Raw genomic sequence first — 23,274 nt, forward strand, 5'->3', positions numbered from 1 at the left:
GGGGGGCGGATGGGAGTAGGCTGGCCACAGCCTCCCAGAGGGGAGTCGATCGAGGGGGCGGGCAGCAGATCCCCCACGTTGTAGCAGATCCCAGGGGGGCAGCAGATCCCCCACGGGGACAGGAGATCCCCTGGGAGATGGCAGATCCCGGGGGGGGGGCAGGAGATCCCCTGGGAGGTAGCAGATCTGTCGGGGGGGGGGTAGATTCCCGGGGGCAGATCCCCTGGGAGGGAGCAGATTCGGGGGGAGGGCGGCTCCCGGGGGAGGCAGGTTTCTGCCGGGGGGGGGTCCCGGGAGGCGGCCGGCCCCACGGCGAGCGGCCCTGCAGGCGGCAGCAGACGCGGGCGAGCGGCGGGGCCGCGCCCCGACGGCGGTGGCGGTGGCGGTGCCGGGGGGGGGGGGGGCGGAGCGGGGCGGGGCGCGGCGGCCGCCCGCCCCCTCGGAGCCGGGGCCGGGGCCGGGGCCGGGGCCGCGGGGCGCGCAGGGATGGAGGCCGCGCCCGGGAGCGCCCCGCCGGCCCCCGCCGTCGCCGCTACCGCCGCAGCGCTGCGGCTGGTCCTGGCGGCGCCGGGGCTGCCCGACGGCCCCTTCGGCTGCCCCATCTGCCTCGACCTGCTCAAGGACCCGGTGACGGTGCCGTGCGGCCACAACTTCTGCCAGGGCTGCCTGGGGGCGCTCCGCGAGCGGCCCGGCCCCCCCGCCGCCGCCGCCGCCGCCAGCAGCGGGGCCGCCGCCGCCGCCCGCTGCCCGCTGTGCCAGGAGCCCTTCCCGGCGGCGCTGCGGCTGCGCAAGAACCGCGCCCTCTGCGAGGTGCTGCCGCTGCTGGGGGCCGCGGCCGGCTCCCCGCCCGGGGGCAGCCCCCCGCCGCCGCCGTCGGGGCCGGGCTCGCCGGGGCCGGGGCCGCCGCCGTCGGGGCCGGGCTCGCCGGGGCCGCCGCCGCCCTCAGAGCCGGGCTCGCCGCTGCCGGGGCCGCCGATGGCGCCGGGCGCCGAGGAGGAGGAGGCGGTGGAGGCGGAGGCGGCGGCGGCGGCGGCGGTGCTGTGCGACGTGTGCCCGTCGGGGGCGCGGGCGGCGGCGGCGCGCTCGTGCCTCGTGTGCCTGGCGTCCTTCTGCGCGCCGCACCTGGAGCCGCACCGCCGCGCCGCCGCCTTCCGCGCCCACCGCCTCGTGGCGCCGCTGCGGCGGCTGGAGGAAGGGCTCTGCCCGCGGCACCTGCAGCCCCTCGACGGCTTCTGCCGCGCCGAGCAGGCCTGCGTGTGCGCCCGCTGCCGCGCCCACGAGCACCGCGGCCACGACGTGGTGCCCCTCGAGCGGGAGCGCGAGCACAAGGAGGTGCGTGCGGGCGGCCGGGCGCGCGGGGCGGGGGGCGGGGGGGGTGTGCACCCCCGTGGGCTGGGGGCTGCCCCCGTGGGGGGTCGCGTCTTTGCACGGGCGTTGTGGCAGTGGGGCGCCCTGGCTGGGTGCTTGCACCCCTGGCGCCGCGCAGGGCCTGATCCCTGCATGCGTGGGGTGCGGGGTGCTGTGTCGGTGGGGCGCTCTGCACCGGGTGGGTGCCTCACCCGCGTCCCCACGGGGGACCTAGTCCTTGCGTGGGTGGGGTGCGGGGAGCTGTGTCTGCGGGGCACCCTGGGTGGGGTGGGTGCTTCACCTGCGTCTCCACGCTGGACCTAATCCCTGCATGGGCATGTGCAGGGTGCTGTGTTGGGGGGGTTCCCTGCGTGGGTGCTGCCCCCGTGCCCCCACGGGGGACCTAATCCCCGGATCCCCGCTGGGTGCCCTGGGTGGGATGGGGTGCTGCACCCGGCTGGGGGGACACGCTGCACCACGTCCCCACGAGGGACCGAATCCCTGCATGCTTGGTGCTTGGGGTGCCATGCTGGTGGGTCACCCCACGCGGGGTGGGTGCTGCACCCCTGCCCCACGTAATTGCACCGGGGGGGAGGGTGCTGTTCCAGCAGGGCGCCCCAGGTGAGATAGGGTGCTGCACCCGGCGTGCCGTGGGACGCCGCGCCCCGTCCGGGGACCTCATCCCAGCACGGGGAGCGGCAGGTGGGGGGGGGGGTGCAGCACCCATGTCCCCCACGCGGGGGGTGTGCAGACGGGGTGCAACCCCAGCGGGGCACCCCGCGGCGGGGGGGCAGGACAGGCGGCCCCGGGGTGGGCGTTAGGGGCACGACGTGGGGCGCGACGGCGTTTGGCCCCGCTGCGGGGGGGCACTTGCCCGCTCCGTCTCGCTCCCCCAGCCTGGTCAAAGAGGTTTCTCTCGGCGCGCTGGCGCCCTGCCCGCCCGCCGCTCCCGCTCCATGAGCCCTTTGTGTTCTGGCGTTTTGGCAGCGGGGGTTTTTTCCATCACTCCCATTCCCAGTTGCTGAGTCTGAGTCACCTCCCAAATTCGCACCCGCCAGCCTCCCCGAGCCTGCCGCCGGCCCCCGGGACTCCCCGGGAGGAAGGCAGCTTGCCCCCGACCGCCCCGCAGCCGGGCACTCCTGCCGCGAGTGCGTGGGGACTCTGCGGGGCCGCGGGAGACGCCAGCCCGCAAAGCTCTCAGCGTGGGGACGTCCCCGCGCTAGCCCGGGTCCGGGACAGGGTGATGGGGCAGCTTTGCGGGGATTTGCCCTTTTCCTGGGGACTGCAGACATCAGCCCTGAGTCTGCTCCCTCCCGGCGCTCTTGGGGCTGCGGGAAAACCCTTTTGTCGGCGTTATTAGTCATCGAGTGCCTTAAAATAGAAAACGCGGGTGATCCCAGCCCCGAGGAGCTGTCGGTCCTCGACAGGCGCTGTTTAACGTCGCCTGTGCGGCTGTTCCTGGTGACCATGTTAGCCTTTCGGGGTGGGAAAGGTGGCTGGGGGAGGCGTCCTTTCCCCCCTCCAGGTGCAAATCCCGATGGGTGTTGGGGGCTGAGCAGCCCAGGGGGAAGATGGGATCGGGGCTTTTCTCGTAGCTCCGGGCATGCTGCGACCGTGGCTTTCCATCCCGGAGAAGCGCCCTGCTTTTCCCGCGCTCGGGCGCTGCTGCACCCTGGGCTCGTGCTGCGTTTGCAGCTGGGTTTTTTTTTCCTTTTTGCCTATCTGTGCACAGAGCTCCTGGCCGAGGCGAGGAGCCGCGCTGCCCTCCCGGCTCCCATGGGACCCATCCTCATGACCGGGCAACGGCCGGCGCTAACAATAGAGCGTCAGGAAATGCCGTGTTCAGACGACGCTTCCTTTGCGGCCAACGAGTACCCCATGCTCTCGAGCTGTTTTGCAGTAAGGGCTCTTACGAGAAACGTCCAGGGGACTCGACGCTGCATTTCCTGAGTGCTCTGGGTCTGTCTTTTGGTTTCCACATGAGTTGCAGGTTTTTTCCAGCCTTGGAAGATCATTTTGAGCGTGTAGCTTAGCTGCACTTGCTGCAAAGCGCTGTCCAAAACTGAGCCCGGTTTTCAAAATCCGATTTTTGTTTTTCCTTTGGTCTCACAACTGAGCGAGAAAGGTTGTTTGCAGATCGGATGGGTTTGCAAGGTGGCAGGGGGAGGAATAGGAGAGAACAACTTCAACTCGCCTTGCTCCCTTTGCCTGAAGCTTGATAGCAAATTTATGGGAGGAACAGGATGCGGTCGGTGGAGATCAGGGACAGGACGAGGCTTGCAGAGATCGGAGAGGCGTTTGCAGGTTGAGTTAGGGAGCGTTTGGGTTTGTCGCCGTGACTCTGGCATGCAGTGGCCTCTGCCTCTTGGAGTCCGCGGCGGGTTCGCGCCATGGCTGCCCTGCTGCCGTCCCGGTGCCGACGACACAGCTCAGTGTTTGTCCTTTCTGTCCAAAGGCCCAGCGAGCCAAATTCCTGAGCAATGTGGACAATGAGCTGGAGGAGCTGGTGGTCACCATCGCGCAGACCAGGAAGATGGTGGAGCTCATTAAGGTGAGCGTGCCTGGCGGGGCCAGACGGGAGCCCTCCGCTCCCCGCTGACCTCTCCGGCCGCGCGAGGCCAGCGCACATCGGGCATGGAGCCAGGAGGCGTTTCTGGCTGTTGGAGATGGCTTTTCCCGGTCAGCGCTGCGTGATGGCCTCACTCCGTTAGTGTCTCTCTGCGCTGGGGCTGGAGAGCAGAGGCAAAGGGGCCACAAGCTATCAGAGTGTGCAGGATTTAAAAATGGTGCTTGCAGGGGAGCAAGTGCTTGATGACACACCAGTGACCATGTCCCCATGGGTCCTTGTTCCGGTATTAACGTGCTGGATCTGGCCCCTCATGTCACCTCTGGTTGTTTTTGTTTGTAACCTGGAAAGAGGAACATCGGGAGTACCATGCCAGGGCTTCCTCCGGCTCTTACATCCCCTCTCCCCAAGTTCAGAGGGGGTTTGTTGGTCCCCTTTGGCCCTAGCACGCACACATGTCACTGCCTGGGGAAATCTGAGCCGCTGGAGCAGCACAGTGCTCAACCAGCCTGGTTCTTCCACATCAGTTAGGCATCTGTCTCCCACTGGGAACGAGCCATGGAGGCGTCCTGGAGGAGCTGGTCCATGACACCTGGGTTGAAAGTACTCTGACCTCCTTGGGCTTGGGTGGAGGGAACTATAGGGTGTTGGGGGCACCCTGCAGAGCAAACTGGGGTGCTGAGGGGAAGGAGCGCTCTCCTTCCACCCCCGCATTCCTGCCTGCGGATGGTAGCATGGACCCCTCTTCCCTGCGCAGGGCGCTGCCACCAAGGAGAGGGAAAGAGTGGAGAAGCTCTTCGCAGAAGCCTCTGAGGTGCTGGCAACCTTCCAGAAGGAGGTGGCGGGTTTCATCGAGGACGGCGAGCGCTCCATGCTGGCGGAGGCAGAGGCCGATCTCCGCTGGAAGGAGGAGAGGCGAGCCAAGTTGGCCCAGTGCAAGCAGAACCTGGAGAACGTCCCCAGCACAGACACCATCTACTTCCTCCAGGTGCGTGGGGACAGGGCCTGACAATGTCTCTCTCTCTCTATGTATATATTTATATATATGTATGTATTTATTTATTTACATGCCACCCCATTTCAGGTGGAGCTGGGCGCAAGGAGCAGTGGGATGTGAGGGCTGCAGAGTCTCAGTCCCATCTGCACGTTCCTCTCCCTTCTCTTCCCCTCTCCTGGGGGGATCTGGCTGCCAAACTCCGTTATCCCCTCCCTGCCACCTCACAGCAGCTCAGGAGAAGCTGCTGCGTTGCCCAGGCGCGGTACCTAGGTGTGGGGGGAGAGGGGTCAGGGTGCTCCACTGCTCCTGTTAAGCATCCACCTCTCACCGGCAGCCTAGCAAGAAGAGACCTTTTGGGGAGGAGACACTGCACTCTGAGCTGGGCATGGTCTGGGTCCAGATTTGAAAGGGAGCAAAGAGAAGGCGCCAGGAACGCGTGGCCGGGAAAAGCGGTCTCCTCCCTCTCGCAAGTCTGTTCTTGGGCCAAGTGCTGCGAGCTGCCAGGTCCCGAATCCTCCGGGGCAGGGTGGGGTTGCGGAACAAGAAGCAGCTTCGGCTTGTTTGAAATCTCCTGAAACCCTGTCTCCTTGGCGCAGGAGTTTCAGGCCCTAAAAATAGCCATGGAAGAAAATCTCTCCCCTGCTCCGAGCTTCCAGAACGAGCTGAGCTTCACCAAATCCACCCAAGCCGTGTGCACGGTGAAGGACGTGCTGTCCACCGCCTGCAAAAACCAGTGGGACCACTTGCTGGGGAAAGGAGTTGACGGGCTGAGCTTCCAGGAGACGGAGGAAGGTTTGTATTCACCCTCCGGCCGGAGATGCCGTGCAGGGCACCCAGCCACCGTGTCCTCCCCGCGGGGCGTGCGTGAGCGGCCGGGAGGTGCTTGAGGCTCGGCGAAAGCGCTGGCCCCTCTCCTACGAGCCCTGGAAGCTGCCCGGCACGGTTGCACCATGGATTTCACAATCGCTGTCTGGGCTTGTGCCTCGTACTTGAGGTTTTATACATTTTTTCCACGGAGACCAGGGAACCAAGAGGCAACAAACAGCCTGGGAGTTAGGCAGGGCCCTGCGGGAGGGGGCAAGTGGCCAAGGTGGCCTCCTGTGAAAGGGGACTTTTTCTTCCTGGGATAGACGATCCTCTTCATTAGGCAGGCTGTGGTGTCCCAAACCTGCCAGCGCTGGAAAGCCGCAGCAGCTGGAGGTTCGGGCCTCTCCCTCCTGCGCGCTCTCGCTTAGGCTCAGCTCCCTGCAGCCTCTCGTTTTCTTGGGCGCTCGTGGGGCGGCAAAGGTGGCCTCCGTCCTTTGCTACGCCGGCGTCTGCAGGGACGTGCAGGAGACAGCGTGGGCTGGAGCTTGGGTCCGTGGCGGCGTGCAGCTGGGCACCGTCAGGGTGTCGGGGGGTGAGGCTGGGATAAGGTAGCGGGAGAGGCAACGCGGGGGAGAAGGAGCTGATGAACGTGGCATTCTTGGTGCTGCCCAAAATCTGCCCTGCCCTGTCCACGCCTGGCTCGATCGTGCCCAAAACCGCTGCATCCTGGCGGCGTTTGAATTTTTTCTTTCTTTTTCCAATAAATTCACAAAGCATCCCAGGCCAAAATGCAGGAGGAGGAAGGTGTGTCTTCATCACCGTGCAGGGAAACAGGAGGGCATGTCTCTGGTACCGTGCACCCGGGGCACCGCTCTCTGCCCCCCGTCCGGCTTCCAGTGACACCCGTGATTTTGGCACTGGTTTCTTTGCTGGGGGTAAACCCGTTCGTCCCTGTCTTTGCAGCGGTGGCCGAGTCGCAGTTTCCAGACAAGTCGAACGCTCCCGCCTGCCTGGAGAACCGCGATTACTTCCTGAAATGTAAGCGACGGACTTTTGCTTTGATGCTCGTTGCTAAGGCCGGTCTTCCCTTTCCTCTCTGCGGCCGGCCGGCTCCGTCCCGCATGCCCGGCAAGCCCCGGTCCCGAGCCGATGGCCAGCGGGAGCTCTGCCATGCCCCGGGGGAAACATTGCTCAGCTAGCGAGGAAGTCTCCTTGCTTTCCTGACAACAGCCATAATCTGTTTGGGTGATTTTTTTTCCTTAGTCTGTGGTTCTGCCGGACCAGCTGCTCGGGGTCTGTAGGTGTATCATGTAACTGGTGCTGCCTTCCAGCCACTGGCAAATTTGATCCTCTGTTTAATTAGATCAGAATTTGTGCATCTGCCTTGTTCATCTGCAGAACAGCAGTCTGATGAGGGTCAGCTTTGATTGCATTAAGCTGATGGATAATTCAGTGGCGGAACAGAGAGTGCTGTGACAGCAGGGCAGCAGCGCAGGGAGAGAGGGGAAAGAAGGAGCCCAAGGGAGAGTCGTGTGAATTGAGGAAGTCGATGACAAACTGGCCATCTCTGAGGATGTTCCCGACCAGCAGTGCTGTCTGGGTGTCGCTTGAGCAGGTCATGGTGGGGCAAGGAAGGGGCTGATCCAAAACAAGTTGGGAAACTGGAGAACCTCGCTGTGGGCAGGCGAGGAGTGGAGACAGTGTATCTCCATGGCGCACACACACCAGGCAGCTGGTTTTCCATCCTTGGGCTTGCCTCCTTCCTCCTCGTCCCCAGGGCAAGCCTTCATGGCTGAGCTCACGTCCCCTGGGGCTGTTTGTAGGGTGCAGGGCTTGGGTCAGGCTCCAAAGCCGCATGAGTCCCCCTGACCTCGCCTGGGTCCAAATCATAGTGGGGGATTCATGGTCATTAGCTAAGATCTCCACTGAAGGAGATCTCCACTGCAAGGGCCAATGGCCAAGCGGTCCTCAGGGCTGGGGAGCTCTGCGTGGCCGGACCTGCCTTGGCGGTGCTGGGTGCACCTCCTGGGAGCCGGGAAGCAAAGCCCAGGCTTGAGCTGGAAGTGCTGTGCCTCAATGCGCCCTTTTGCAGTGGTGAGGGCTGAACGTGCCGTGGGATCGGGCACCAGCTGTGCAATGCGGACAGCAGCGATCCGTGTCCAGGGCTGAATTCCTGGGGTGGGGAGCGCCTGGCAGCGCTCAGAGGAGGGCTGCTACCTCTGGAAATCCCCTGTGTTAGGATCTAGCTCCAGCAGCCATTCGCTCGAGGGAAAGCTCATGTAGCCCTGCACATTGGGGGCTGCCTCTGGCTTTTGGGGAGAACCTGTGCGGCAGCGAGAGCTGAGTGCAAGGAGCAATTGCTTTAGATTTCTTCTTGCTTTCCCCCTCATCCTCGTGTTTTCTTCCTGCCCCACACAGTTGCCTTCATCATCGACCTGGACAGCGACACAGCCGACAAGTTCATCCAGCTGTTTGGCACCAAAGGGGCCAAGCGGGTGCTTTGCCCCATCCCCTACCCGGAGAACGTGAGCCGGTTCCTCAACTGCGAGCAGGTGCTGGGCGAGAACCTCATGAACCGCGGCAACTATTACTGGGAGGTCGAGCTCATCGACGGCTGGGTCAGCATCGGCGTCATCGCGGAGGATTTCAACCCCCGGGAGTCCTACGACCGCGGCCGCCTGGGGCGGAACGAGAAGTCCTGCTGCCTGCAGTGGAACGGTCAGAACTACGTGGCCTGGTTTGGTGGCTTTGAGTCTGTCATCCAGCAGCCATTTTTCCACACCATCGGGGTCTTCCTGGAGTATTCGGAGAAAGCCCTGACGTTCTACGGAGTCAAGGACTCCAAGATGACCTGCCTGCAGCAGCTCAAGGTCTCCCGTTTTAAGAAGGGTCAGTTTGACGCTTTCCAGAACAAGATCAACCACCAATTCCCCTCTCTGTTCTCCTACAACCTGAAACCAGCCTTCTTCCTGGAGAGCGTCGATGCCCACCTGCAGATCGGGCCGCTGAAGAAAGATTGCGTTTCGGTGCTAAAGCGCAGGTAACTCCCCAGGGAGCTGGAGCAAGGGAAGACCCCGAAGAGTCTCTCGTGCAGTAACCCGCCCCCGTCATGGCTTCCCTTTGGTAGCGTGGTATTTCTCTGTGACAGCCCTCCCTCCTTGTTCTCTGCCGCTTGCGACCCAGGGCTGGATGAAGCCGTCTAGCGGGCAGAGCTGTGGGCTGGGACCCAGGAGGATCTGGATTCGAGTCCTAGCTCTGCCGCTGGTCTGCTGAGCGAACTTGGGCGAGTCCTGTTGCTGCTGTGTGCCTTAGTTTCCCTGTCGGCACGACAGGGATGGTGATCTGGGCTTTCTCGGTGAAGCACGTTGCTCGTGCAAAGCGCCGGGTAAAACCAAAGCTGCGTGTTGGCCAGCTGCGGGGTCGCCCGGTTCCTCTTCTAAATAACCGCTGGCACCGCCCTGGCGACTCGCGCAGACGCTCCGCTTTGTGCCTTATCTCGGGCTGCGTGCAGCCGCTTGCTTGGCTCCTCAGCACCATCCACGTGCTCCTTTCTGCAGTGCCTTCGAGACAGCCAGCGCGGCGGGGGCCGGGCAGAGCCCGAGCAGCGCCTCCGCTCCCCTGGTGCCGCAGGGCCGTCGTGCCTCGGGGGCTGCTGGCGGCGGGCAGGGTGAGAGCAGAGCGCCAGTTGGCGCCGGCGCTGCAGCCGGCAGGTATCTCGGGAAAAGCCGGGGTCCTGCGCCTGCTGGAGCCCCGCGGCCGCGGGGGACCCTCCCGCCAAAACGCGGCCCCCTGCGCTGCCTTGGGATAACGAAGCGAGCCGCGCAGACCGTGAGTCTGGGGACGTGCTCCGTAGTAAACACGGTCCTCGGAAACTGCTTGCAGAAGCTTTGCGGTCAAGCTTCCCCTTGCGTTTTCTGACGACAGTAATCCCCCGTGCTATTTGGGGGGATTTTAGTACTGTTAAGCTCCCAATTCCTGAAGTGGCCAAGGCGCAGTCGAGCTGTGAACGTACCCTCTAGCTTACAGAGGTCACTACATGGCAAAGCGATGCCAGGAGCGTGTCCTGGGGGCGAGCGGCGTGTTTTAGGGACGGTTGTGAGCAGGTTGACAACAGGCGCTATGGGGGGTTTATGTCAGTTATTAAGCGACTCCAGCAGCAAGTTACAATTAGCAAAAACGACTCTCGAGGAAGTAGCCTCTCTGGCAAAGGTGAAAACTTCAGGCTGAGACAAGGCGGCAGTTCACGTTTCCTAAGGGAGCTTTTCCAGGTCCGCCCTGGAGACGTTACGGCGGCGGTGCCGAAATCCTGCTCGCAGCGGCAGCACAGGCAGCTCCCTGTCTCGGGGCAGCATGCCTTTCTGGAAGTTTATTTTTTCTGGGGTTAGTTTGTCACCTACCTCCTGAAGCTCGCTTTGCAGAAACTTAATGCTGTGTACTGTGTAATATATAACCAGAGAGGAAAATATAGCAGGTCGCATTTGTCTCTGGCATGAGTGAGTCACTGATGACGCATCAGCGTTCAACAGGGATGGAAAATGGCCCATTTATCTATATATATGAAAAAATATATATATCTCCCAGAGGATAAGCTGGAAAACATAGTAGCATATTCAAGGGGAGCCAGGGAGAAAAGGCAGACACGTGGCCAAGAGGCTTAAAGTTAAAGCCGCACTTACATAAACACTGAGGCTTAAAGACCTCCTTTGCTGTAACTAGTCAAAGGGCCCCGATTTACCGGCGCTGCCAAATCCTGCTGGTGTGGGAAGAGGTGCTGCTCCCCGGCCGCCCGCCCCGTCTCCCTGCCGAAGCCACCGCCTCTGCGGCCGGCTGGACGTGCCAGCGACAGCCACTGCTTTCGGGTCCCAGTAGGGCGACGTATGTGCCAGGCAGCCATGGGAGGAAAAAAGCCAGCTCTTGGCCGTGCCGAGGTCTCGGCACGGGGACGGAGGGCTGGGAAGATCGGCCGTCGTTGCCCTAGGTCCTCTCGGGGTCCGCGTCTCGGACCCGGTGGAGGCGGTGAGCCCTAAAACATTGCAAGCGGTGGGAAAAGGGGAGGTATGTCTTTCAGCGCTAAGTCCTTGGAAGAAACCTCGGCCTTTTCTGGCCAGCAGGAAGGTTGCCCGGACCCGTGTCCGGACAGGATTTTGCTCCTCGTGTCCTGAGCTCCTGCTCGAAAGCGCTTTGTTTCCCTCGCGCCAGCCTTTCCTGCCAGTGTTTGCCTTTGCGTGAGCTGTCAGCGGTGACATAGCGCAGGGATCGGTGCTGTTTTGTTAACGCCGGGGAGGCCTCGGTATCAGAAATAGCATAACCAGATTAAAAAGCTAGAGACGTGCAACAGCCTGTGCTTGGCGGTGTCCGGAGAGGAAGAGGAAGGTGACCCCGATCTCTGCTGAACGCCTGCAGGAAGAGATCCCGCGTGTTGCGCCAACATCTCGCCTCTGTCTGGGCCCCAAATGTGACTGTTATTCAGGCAAAACTCCCACTGTTTGCAGCGAGTTTTTTGCCAGAGCAAATAGAGCAGATCTGGGCCATCGCCCCGTTTCGCTTGGCCGTGGGCGGCTTGATTTCTCCCGGAGGGACTGCGTGCTCGGAGAGCCGCGCAGCCCTCCCTGCTCCGTGCTGCCCAGAGCGAAGATGCAAGTCCCTGAACCCCCGCGGGGTTTCGGATGGTTGGGAGGGATCCCACGCTTTTCCCGTTCCTCTCGGTCCCTGTCGCCAAGTGGGAGCAGCTCAGGAGTGAATTGCGGGGCGTCTGGGCTCGGCTTCTGCGGATGCCTCGGCATTCTGCGGTCAAGGGCCGGTTGCTTAATTCCTCTCTGCCCCATTAGCTGGGATACGGATACGCGGCTTTACAGAGGATTTTGAGGGCTCTTGTAGATGCGATGCAGCTGGAAAGTGTTATCAAACCCTCTCCTTCCTGCTGCTGCTTTTTATCCTGGTTGGAAGTGCTATAAATCCTCGTGTTTCGGGGCATAAAGCAAATTCTAACCAATTTCAGATGGGAACAATCCCCCAGGCTGTTGGACCAGAGTTTGCTCAGACACACTGATCCCCTCTGCCCAATAATTTGTGGTGTAAACTGGAATGATTAGGAAATGTGCTTTGCACCAACCCTGGACCTCTGATTTTTGCTGCAAACGAAAGGATAAATGTGGTGTGTGGTGGGTTTAGATAGATAGCACTGTGCAATTTAAACAGCCTTTCTGTGTCCTCTTGAGTTATGTCTGCTGTCACGGAGTGTTCCTCTTTTTAATTAGGATTTTTTAAATATACAGTTACTGTAGAGTCTTTTACAGTGTGTGAAGAAACTGTAACAGAATAATATAATGATATTAGAAACTATGAATTGCCATTAAATATTATACAGTCGTAGCTCTGGGTTGTCTTTCCTTTAAATACCGAACCAAAAGAGTCGTCCGATTCTCTCTTGTTTATTTTTCTGTGTCCTGTACATCTGGCTTAAAATAACAGAGATTTTATTTTCCAAGTGTGTCCAAGGGAATTGAGCCAAATACACGTTTTTATTGCTCGATTGCGAAAGGAATGGAAGAATCCTAGAATCCAAGAGCGATACTGCCAGTCCTGGACAATTCAAAATAATAACTTATCTCACTTCTCTCTTTGGGTCTCTTCTGCCTCTGTCCTCAGCTTAACAATAATGAAGTTTAAAAAAATAGTTTAGGCGCTTCTTTCCTTAGTGTTTTAAGCTTTTTAGAGTGTAAATTTCCAAGGTTTTCTATGCAACGAGGCGGTCTTGAGCTCTCCACACACACAAGCATTCCCACCAGCAGCTTTTTTTAAGCAAAGGCTGAGCTTCTGAATACCAAATGTCAGCTGGAGCTACAAAAAAACCCATGTTATTGGGCAAGTTGCGACTCCTGAGAGGTGGCAGTGCTTCAGCTGGGAGTTTCAGTGGAAGCTGAGTGGATGTTTGCTACTGCCTTTAATAGGAGAGGAATCAGGACTGTTTATTATAACAGTTTCTTAAAAGGGAAACTTACAGCTTATTAAAAAGCGGATATGAAAAGCACAAACCTGCTCTTTTCTTGCCAAGAACTATACAGATGATGTCACTGCATTTACTTAAATCTGGTTTCCATTATGTAGCTTTTCTGCTTTTTCCCCACCCCATCTGATTCTTGGGCACTCAGACGGGGCCGGAGGGGGCTGGGCTGCAAACCCTGCAGGGAAAAGCTCGAAGCCATTAAAAAATAATTTAGGAAAATATATGTTATCAATATATTTGTATATGATAAAGGTTATTGATATGAAGAAATACTCAGATTGATTAGCTTTGCGGGGCTTCTGTTCTAAATTAATTTATGCAACCATAATTTTTTCAAAGTTATTCCCATCTGCTTGCTTGCCCACTTGGAGGCAGTAGACTGTACTCATAGTATAGCTATGCAAATGCCACGGATATTTTCCTGCTCCCAGATTTCTTCCAGACATGCCTTACAGTTCCTTCAGTTTAACTCTCTTGAATATAAAGGCTTAATTTTACAAACCAAAAGCAGGGTGATTCCTGCACAGAGAGCACTTAATATTGGGCTCCAAAGTCCGTTTGTAAGCATCTGAAACACAAAATATGTGTCAAGCATCTGAATTAAAAAATTGTTGGAAACTCCGAGCATACTTGCTGCATCATTTTAGGTATAGTACCACCAGGTTTCTGAGATGCTTTTTTATTCTGCCTTACCAAATAGCTGAATTCTGCCCTGGCCACTTACTGAGAGTCCAATTCTGTCTCCGTTTCATTTAATTCTGGGCTTTTCCCTGGGAGATCCTGCCAAACGGCATTAAAATCGTGCAAACAGCTTCCCCCTTACATGCTGAACTGGACAGCATCCCAGGAAAAGTGAGTGTTTTATCTGCTAGTGGGCTGGCCAGGAAATGCCTTCGGGGAAAAAAACGACAGTGCAAACCACAGCAAAATACAGCATTTTAGAACGAAAGGGCAATTTGAGCAGTGACGGAGGGTTTTTTTTTGCTTTGCTTTTTTTGCTTTGCAGGCTCCCACCCGTGAAGCGCAGCTTTCCCAGGGCACCTATGCAAACACCGTGGAGCCGGCTAAAATAGGAAGCCAGACAGACCGCTGCCAAGGCAAGCAGGCTCCGAACAACTTAAATCGTTTTATTATATATGGTCAGAAGGACGCGTAATCAGATGATTAACAGGTTTCTCAACGCTTCAAAGAATTCTCCCAAAAAGGAGGAGAGCGGATCTTCGGATTATGCCTACTGCTCCCTACAGAAAACATAAAGAGGGGGTTTAGTGATATATGAATGGTGACTTTTAGCCCAGTAAAAGCAATGCTGATTATAAAGCGGTTATACAACAGTTGACTTTCGGGTCTCAGCCGGAGTCCCTTGGAGCAGCTCTCAGGCCACGCGCCCGTGGTGCCGCGGATCCTCCGTGCCGTCGGCGCTGCCACGGAGCAGCCCGGGGAGGGATCTGCCATTTGTACCTATGGCAAGCGTTTTCCCGCTCGGCCCCAGCGTCTGCCCTCCGAGCACCCCGGCAGGCTCCTCCAAGCCGCTTTCAGCAAAGGCGAGCCGCTGTCGGCGTGAGGTGCTGGGGGAGGCAGCGTATTTTATGTGGGTCGCGGCAGGAGCTGGGGAACAGAGAGGGGCTTTCAGGCCCGGGCAGAGCCGTGTTGCCGCCTCCCGCTGCCACAAGTGCCCCTTGTTTTTGATAAAAGCCCTGCTGAGGGCCAGGCCCCGAGGGATGGCTAGAGCCCCCGGAGCTTTGGGGACATGATGGAGGCGGTGAGCGAGGCCGCAGGGCCTGATTCTGGGCAGAAAAGGGGCGGAAGCGCCCCCCAAGCCGGGCAGGGCCCACGCTGCAGCCTGTCCCCGGGCCCCCCGCGGGGCGCCAAGGGCTGCTGAGGGGGGACATGGCGCCCCGTAGGCTGCCCAGGGACTACAACTCCCAGCATGCGCCGCGCGGGGGCGGGGACGGGTCGCGCGCCGCCGCGTCGTGACGTCACCGGCGTCCACCACCACCTCCCGCGCGCAGGCGCAGAGCGGGCTCGGTGCTGTGAGGCGGCGGCGGCGGCGGCGGCAGCCATGGCGCTGAACAGGAACCACTCGGAGGGCGGCGGCGTCATCGTTAACAACAGCGAGAGGTGAGGTTGCCCCCTGCGTCCCCCCGCCGTGCCCGCTCCCCTTCCCGCCCCCGCGGCCGCCGTCTCCTCGGGGAAGGGGGGCGGCCTCCCTCCCTTCCTCCCTGCCCGCTTCTCCCCTCAGGGGGAGCGTTAGGGCGCGAGGGGGGCGGGGCGCCGCAGGCCGGGTGGGGGCGGGACGCCCCGTGCCGGGGGGGGAGGGGGGTGTTTAACCCCTTCGGTGCCGGCGCGGCGGGGCCCGGGCTGCGCCGCCCCCCTCCCCCCCCTCCGGACCCCCATCTCGCCGCGACCCGCTCGGGTGTGCCGGGCCCCGCCGTTCCCAGAGCAGCGCCGGGGCCGGGTATGACCATGGAAAAGCGAAGCCTCCACCGCGGTGGGCGACCCTCTCCCCCTTTGCCTGCCAGGGCGCCTCGGGCCTGGCGTGGCGCTCAGCTGCCCCCGAGACAAGAGGGTGGTTCACTCTGCAGGGCTTCTCTCCATGAGACCAGCTGGAAACTGGTACAGGAATTGTGTGCCTGGCTTCCATTAGGGATATAGACCTTCCTCTAAGCATTCAGGAAACGCTTGTCCACAGCTTAAGTGTGCATTCACTGAAACAAACACCTCGTTGCCAAATGTGCTTCCAGCTGTCAGCCCACCTTGGGTCAGAGGTTATCTGTGCTATAACTAGCAAAGCAGATGTGTGCCCATGCTGCAGCCCAAGTTGCGTATGTTGTTGATTCAACTGATGTACTGTATAGTGACCAAAGCCACTGGCCCCTTTGCTGTAGGGACAAGTACCCGCTGGCAGAAGGGAAGGGCAAATGACTAGGGATGGTAACATGTAAATTGCCAAAGATGAGTGTGACAGAGGCTTGTCCAGCTTTAGGTGTTAGAGTGCCTAGTGTGGATGTTACCCTCTGCGTCCGTAGAAGGGTGTTGCACTGGTTTCAACCAGGTCAGCTTCTAATTGAGAATTAAGGAGTCAGTGCAGACACCACAGGTTAGTGAACTCTAGTGACAGGAAAGGGGAGTTCCTTCTGATCACGTTTTTATGGCAGAAGTGCTTAAGCTGGGGTTAGATGTTCAATAGCCTTGTTACATAAACCAGCTTAAGCAGTTCCTGCCTCTGCCCTCCTTGCTCTGTTGAGTTGCTTGTGGTAAACCAGATTAGGGAACTGATCCAGCAGAAATGCAACATAACTTAAAACAAACAAACAAACACCAGATCTTGATCAGTTTAACTGACTAGATTCACTGCCTGGCTATGCAAATGGCTGTAGCAGTGCCAGCACACTGAGGAAGAAGCACAAGGCTGGGAACAAGTGCTTAAGTTGTTCCTGCCAACACAAAAATGCAAGTCAAACTGATACTGTCTGCTGAGCGTTTGCCTGAGATTGAAGCTAGTTTTGTAGGTCAATAAACTATATGCGCACTGAACCGCAGTGTTGAGCTGTAACACTATGTCTCTTCTCTGGTTGTCTTGTTTGTAGCATTTTGATGACCTATGATCACATAGAAATTACCTTCAGTGATATTGAACCTATGCCAGATGCCTTCAAAGGGACCAAGAAAGGGAGTGTTTTCTTGACTCCCTACCGAGTAAGTAGTAAAGGGCATTATCTTGCATAAGGAGATAAGAGCTCTTTGCAATTCTGTATTTAAATGTCCTCAGTGCATGAAAGTTGGGGTAGTCTGCTACCTCTTGAAGTATGGCTCATCCCCTCTGTCTGGGGAGCATTACGAATGCATTGCATGTCCGATCTATTTGTCAAAAGATGGTAAAGTCTGACTGGTTCTTATACAGGCAGCTGCTCTGTTTATCAGGCATCTTCAAGATTGGAAATTAGCAATGGTCTGGAAATGCTGAATGTAAGCTAAGCTACTAAATCATAGCTGTGTGGAGCTGTGAGTTCTCTAGAAACTGGGAGGAGTATTATCTGAGCAAGTGTAATGTTTCTAGAAGGCACTTTATTGCATTGAAGCTTTAGTTTAGCCTTGTTGCCGTTTGCAGAACGGACTAGGAGTTTCAGGTGTGGAAAGTAGCTTCAGTACATTGAAAACTCTTTTCAAATAATAAGTTCAATTGTGTTTCCTGCTTGTTTTAAACACCCTTCGTAATGTTCTTTTCTTTTCAGGTTATCTTTGTATCAAAGGGAAAGGATGCTATGCAGTCTTTCATGATGCCCTTTTATTTGTTGAAAGATTGTGAGATTAAGCAGCCTGTCTTTGGAGCAAATTATATCAAGGGTACAGTGAAAGCAGAGGCAGGAGGTATGTATTATACAGATATGCAGTTGAACTATAAAATACAGAACATCTAATTCATAGTGAAGTAAGTATCCAGTTTGACCTAAACTGGATACTGACCAGATGGATTTTTACAGTCCTGCTAAAATGTGTTTCTTTCTTTAAAACCAGCAGCTAAAAATATTCCCCTTGTCTGCTCCCTGTACAGTTACAATGAAGAGATCTGTTCTGTAACTGATCTCATTCCTGCCCTCTGTACAAAATATTAAGTTCAATCAGCCAAGTGATCTCACTGACTGAACATCAGAACAGAGAACAGACTGTGTCAACAAGACTGAGGATGTCACTTAGTTTTGGTCAGTTAGGGTTATCTATTGCTTCTGCATCCAGATCCTTCTATGCCAAACACTTCTGATTCTTTCCAAGGTCTGTGTTGGTTTTCAGATGCAGATCTCCAGAGCGTTGTTCTCCATCATTAGTTTCTTGTACAGTTCAAGGAAGGGCATATTATTGCCATAGTGTATCTTAGCAGTAAAAATGACACTTTTGGGGGAAAGAACAGGCTGTTTTGAAATTAGGGAGTCTTCAACAGGTGGTTTCATACTGTGTTCAACAAGAAGGGAGGGGTAGACTTTTTTTCCAAGAGGAAATGTACTTTACCACTGTGTCTTATGCTTCCCCTTCTTACCAAAGGCACATAGTTCGATAAACTCTCTCTCCTCCCCAGCTGGATTTTTTTTTTCCTACTAGCTGTGGCACTGAAATCGCAATACAGTGCTTAGGAAACTTCAGTCTGTAATCCTAAAATCAGCATTATAGCTTGCGTGCAGGATCAAAATGGGACAATCCAGCATGAGAGGGAGCCCAAGCAGTGAGGACAAACTCTGGAAACTGTGTGAAAGGCAAAAGGCTTTGGCTAAATCTCTGTGAGCCTTCCCCAGAGGCTGTCTCCTTTAATGAGGCTGTTGCTTTAACAGCCATGAGTCTGGTTAAGCTCAAAAGGCTCTTTAATCTGCATGTCCCTATTTCAGCACTGACAGAGCTCCTGCTTTGATGCATTGTTGGGGACTCTAGGCTGTGCCTGTTTTTCAGTCTGAAATATGAGATGTTGCTAATTTTTTATTATCCTGACTTGAAATATCTTCCGTGGACTCTAATGGATTTATGTGGTCCGTGTTTTTCATTAAGCTCTTTGCTTCACTGCGCGCTCAGACTCCCAAACTAATTTATAGCTGACAGTTAGGTGTAGCTGTAAAGGCTTTTTAGCAAACGGGATTAACAAAATGCCTGTCTTCTGCTCTAATCTTATACAAAGCAAGAGCAAATCCAGTGCTCCTGATAGCTTGATCTGTCAGTAACTGGTGTGATAACAGGCACAACTTTAGAAAGCTTTTGAATGTCTCCCTCATTGATGTTTCTTCTTGAGGTGTCTCTTGACCTGAAAATATTGTCCAATATGAATTTTTCTGATAATACTATTATTCTGCTGCTTTATCTGCAGTTTTTTCTTGGATATTTGTGATAAACCTTTTAAAGCATTATGTACAAGGGGTCTGCAGATAAAGCATGGAGCCTAAATAGCATCGAGAAGGATCTTTAGCATCCTTCTGAATTCTCTCTCTCTCCTCCCTGCAGGTGGCTGGGAAGGATCTGCCACATTCAAAATGACCTTTTCAGCTGGTGGTGCTATCGAGTTTGGACAGCGCATGCTGCAAGTGGCATCTCAAGGTACAGGAATCTAGTGGTGCCTGACATTTAGCTTGTGGTTTCAGGAGCCCTTGCCTTATCTCACAGCAAGGGTAGTTTAAGTTGCAACAGGTTGGATATTTGAAGTCCATTTGAATTTCAGGCTGTAGCTGGAACTTGCTTGCTTAAAAAATACTTTTTTCACATCCACTGAGCAGCAGATTTATTAGGGTAGAGTCTGTTTGTTTTTTTCAGATAAGAACTCTTTGAGTTTGGGGTTCTAGCTGCAGAAGGCTCACTTCGACTGCATTTGATAAAGGCGTGATGTTTTGATGCGATGAACTTTCCTTTATTTTTCCAGCCTCCAGAGGTGAAGTGCCCAATGGAGCTTATGGCTATTCCTACATGCCGAATGGATCCTATGCTTTTGCACCGCCTGCAGCTAACGGGGGCTATCCTTACCCACCACCTCCTCCTGGTAGGTCTGGGAATTGAAGATAGAAATTATTCTACTTAGCAAAACTTAAGAATAGGTAAAAGGGGAAGAAATACAATTTTTATATCTTCTTTTACATTGGATCTGCTGCCTTACATAACTTTTGTTCCTGAGCTTAATTGTATTTGCCTTTGGCTTATTTGGGCTGCGTGTTGTGATGCACCCAAAGGAGCTAAGTCTTCTGCTGTGTTGTTTCCTTTCCTGACAGAATTTTATCCTGGCCCTCCTATGATGGACAGAGACATGGGTTACATGCAGCTTCCACCCCCGCCGTACCCGGGGCCCATGGAGCCACCCGTTGTCAGTGGTCCAGACCTACCTTCCACTCCCGCAGGTAAGAACTGGCTTAGCTCACAACTGCTTTAGCATGTCAGTAGTATTGGCACTGCAAAGAAGTTGGCAGACATTTTCTTACCGCTTCTTGACAACAGCTGTGCAAAAATGTAGCACAAATCCTTGTTTACGGTACTGGTGATGTTGAGCGTCAATGTTACTGCTCTGAAAAGTCAGAGTTGTGTTAGTGCTTTTCAGATTTCATGTCTGCTACCTCTTGGGGAATTTAGAGTCAATTTAGAAGCTCCGCTTAGAAATTAAAATCGTTTAGGAGAGATGGATTAGGGAGCTCCCCTAATCCCCAGCCTTGTGTATTCTGCTCAGTCTGGAGGCCAACCTGATTCTTTCCAGCTTGACTGTCATCAGTGGATATTTTGCAGTTGAATTTATTCTTGTTGTGTGGTGGAAGAAAATACAGTTCGTGATTCTCCTCTTGTGATAAACTGATTCTGAGATGAATAAAAAAAAAAATCAAGGGTGGAATATGTTTCTAGTCCATTTGAGTTAGCAAATGATGTGACTTTGCTGATATTGGCCCCCCCAGGCCCCCATTTCATTATAACCTTGTTACTTTGCCTTGAACAATATGGAACTGAGGAACAGACAATGGAAAGGAGTTGGAGAAAATTCAGTCTCATATTTTCACTCATTTGGGATTTATCAGAATGATTTGGAACATGATCTTAAAAGGTTCTGCATGGGGAAAAAAAGCACAAAATGGGCTTTTGTGGTTGGATAGAACCATAGATTTCTCTATTTTAAGGACATTTCTCTGGATAAGGACTTAGCTTGTCTCTTCAGTTTGAATCAACAACCAATCAGCTTTGAACCATTATTTGGAAAATGGCCTGGATCCAGAAACTTGAGTACAAGGTTTTTGTATTCTGCAGAAATAGAGGATCTGGATTAGCTCATAAATTACCTTTTTTTAAGTCTGAATCCCCTGAGCTGCTATCAAGTTGTGGGTTTTTGTTTGGTTTGGTTTGTGTTTTTTTTAACTACCAAAGAAGATGGCTGTTGACTGCCTTAAGGGGTATTGTCTGTATTCAATCAGAACAGCTGTAAGCGTTTATTCCTTGACTAACAAGAATCCAAGATGACATTTCCAAGCTAAATCTTGGTCTGCTTCACTTGTGACTAGACAATGCTATGGCAACTGAGTCTCTACTACTTGGAAGAGATTATGCTTAATTGCCATGTTTATGTCGTAGCTTTTTTGCAGCTTGTGTGTCGGTCAAATACCTCTCTAGCTATAATGCTTGATAGCCAGAAATATGAAGAGTTTTTGATTATAAAAATTCTCTCCATTGCTGATTCTGTAACTTCTGTGCTTCTGTGACAGCTGAAGCGAAGGCTGCCGAAGCTGCTGCCAGTGCTTACTACAGCCCAGTCAACCCACATAACGTCTATATGCCCACAGTAAGTTCCTGCATCATTCTTTTTGCAACGTGAGCCCAAGAGTGTGTTGCCTGCAAAGAGGAGGCCCACGTTTCCATCAAGATAACCGATCCCATCTAAATCTAGCTTCCTCAAAGATTTCCTATTCGTAAGCGAATTAGAATTGTGCAAGTAGCAAGGGTTTTAGAGGGCCATATTGTGTTAGGAGTTCTTTTTCTCAATGACAAAGCAAGATTTTTCTGAATGGATTTTGTTTTATCTTAGCCGTGAATTGATGTTCCTTTTTTGCCTTTATTTCAGGACCAGCCACCCCCTCCTCCATACTTCCCACCAGAGGACAAGAAAAACCAATAAGATAACACAAAACTTCTCCACAACTCATTGCTTTCTTACTTCCCGTTTTGGCTGAATCTTGGGGCATGGTCCATAGCACCGAGGATTAGAGCCTTCCCTGAAGGCACATAGCTTTCATGGACTTCAGTGGTGGATATGTGCAGAGAAAGGGAAGAGATTTAAACAGCCTGGGTTACCTCGTAGAGCTCTGAGGGTTTGCTATCCTACTGCAGTATTCCTTTCTCCCTGTGGAGACACTAGAACTGGAGGTTCTCTTCGTCTGTGATCGTTTCCCTTGCATCCATTTCCTTTGATACTTCAATTATACTTCTTTGGAGTAAGCAACTGCTTCAAATTGACAATTAACAGGCTCGTAACATGGAAACAGGACTCTTAGTGGTCTTGAATTTATCTTAGTGTACAGCCAAGAGCATCTTTGGACACAGGGATGTCTCTGGGTATTCCTCTCAACCTAGAGCATTGTATCCAACTTTTCCCTCTGCTACTGAGAAAGGGCTTGAAAGGGAGCCTCTGGGATCTCAAAAGAATTTGATATCTATTAATTTCTTTTCCTCTCACTTCGAAAAGTCATTCCTGACAGTTGCGGGAAATAATCTGGTAGCCTTCCAGATTTTCCTGCTGTGCACTATGATGATGCAGAAAAGCTTCCTTTTTTAAGAAAATGTACTGCCCTTTGCAGGGCTGATTAGTGACATCTAACTAGTTATAGATTATATGGGAACACTAATTTTCTGTTGTTTCTTTTTTTTTCAGTTAGATACATGGGTTCGAGATCACTAAGTCCTGAACCTTCTCTTTAGAGCCATTAATGCACCTTTGGTTTTTTTTCTCTGCTGTAACGTAAGTTACACTCTTTGGCCGGTGAAGCATCTTACTGCAGTGATTTAACTGGTGAATTAATAGCTAGTGGGGGGAAAATAGTTTCTCTACTTTTGCCCTGGAAGCACGTGACAGAATATGCAAAACAATGGAATAAGCTATTAGGTATAATTGAGCCGTTCATTTGAGTATTGTTTAACACTGTTAGTGCTCTTGGATCAGCTATGAATTTACTTCTCAGTAACTTGAATGTGGGCTCCTTGGACTGGGGGTTCAAGCGTTTTCCTTCCATAACCCTGGTTCACTGATCTCATTAGCATTGACTGTAGTATTTGGAACCTCTGCAGGACTGATCAGTAACCAGGTTGTGAAACTTGCATTGTACAAAGCTTTGCACGCAAATCAGATTTCACTGACTTCTGGCAGTGCCTATGGGAGAGAAAATCCTTCCCAGCAAGTGTCAAGAAAGGTCATGTGCTAGGGAAGCTTGCTGAGACTTACTGCATGCAGCCTGCTTGGAGAGAAAAAGGTTCACCTCTTGTTTTCTTTTCATTCGAATCTAGCTGATTAATCAAATTGCTACTCTGTGCACTGATTTTTCTAGAATTGCTACTGCAGTGATGTAAAGAAATGGTTATTTAAAAAGAGTATTTATTTTGAAAATGTTTGATTAATATATTAATGTGAAATGACTTCTGAATGCAATTTGTTTTGCCAGGACTGTGAAGTAAAGAGAAATCAGTTCAAAACTTACAGTGTTTGTGCATTTGTGTGTGAATGGGCAAACCAGATGGTGAATTAGTAGCTGTGGATAGGGTGGGGAGGGGGGAATTATCAGGCAGCAAAATCATTTGGTAGAGTTGAGTTTTGTTCTTGGCTTAGCTATTCATTTGCGACTTTGCATTAGTCTCTTGATTTCTCTTGACTTCTGCTTACTTTGTGAAATGAAAATAAGATGTTAAAATCTTTATAAACGCCCATTTCACATTTCCTCTTGTAAATGGATGAGCCGGCTGCTGAACATTTTAACAAGATGTTTTTTTCCAGGCCATTCCTCTTTAAAATCCCTCTGCAACCTAATGCTAGAAGAGGTAGTTGAGGGACACAGCATAGTAGTC

The 23,274-nt window shown here is 53.9% G+C and overlaps 2 protein-coding genes across 2 annotated transcripts; both read left to right on the forward strand.

Annotated features, from left to right (window-relative positions):
- Window positions 1-480: 480 nt before the first annotated feature.
- Window positions 481-12,089, forward strand: TRIM47 (tripartite motif containing 47). Its single transcript, XM_067308376.1, has 6 exons — window positions 481-1,332; window positions 3,803-3,898; window positions 4,671-4,901; window positions 5,507-5,702; window positions 6,681-6,755; window positions 8,136-12,089. Exons 1-6 carry the CDS (start codon window positions 487-489, stop codon window positions 8,759-8,761), a joined length of 2,070 nt encoding a protein of 689 aa, XP_067164477.1. The 5' UTR covers window positions 481-486; the 3' UTR covers window positions 8,762-12,089.
- Window positions 12,090-14,753: 2,664 nt separating this feature from the next.
- WBP2 (WW domain binding protein 2) lies at window positions 14,754-22,974 on the forward strand. The gene is made up of 8 exons (XM_067308438.1): window positions 14,754-14,844; window positions 16,314-16,422; window positions 16,959-17,094; window positions 18,706-18,798; window positions 19,118-19,234; window positions 19,461-19,586; window positions 20,928-21,004; window positions 21,284-22,974. The coding sequence occupies exons 1-8, from the start codon at window positions 14,786-14,788 to the stop codon at window positions 21,335-21,337; spliced, it is 771 nt and encodes a 256-aa protein (XP_067164539.1). The 5' UTR covers window positions 14,754-14,785; the 3' UTR covers window positions 21,338-22,974.
- Window positions 22,975-23,274: the final 300 nt, after the last annotated feature.

This window comes from Apteryx mantelli, chromosome 19, assembly GCF_036417845.1.
Source record: "Apteryx mantelli isolate bAptMan1 chromosome 19, bAptMan1.hap1, whole genome shotgun sequence".
Lineage (NCBI taxonomy): Eukaryota > Metazoa > Chordata > Aves > Apterygiformes > Apterygidae > Apteryx > Apteryx mantelli.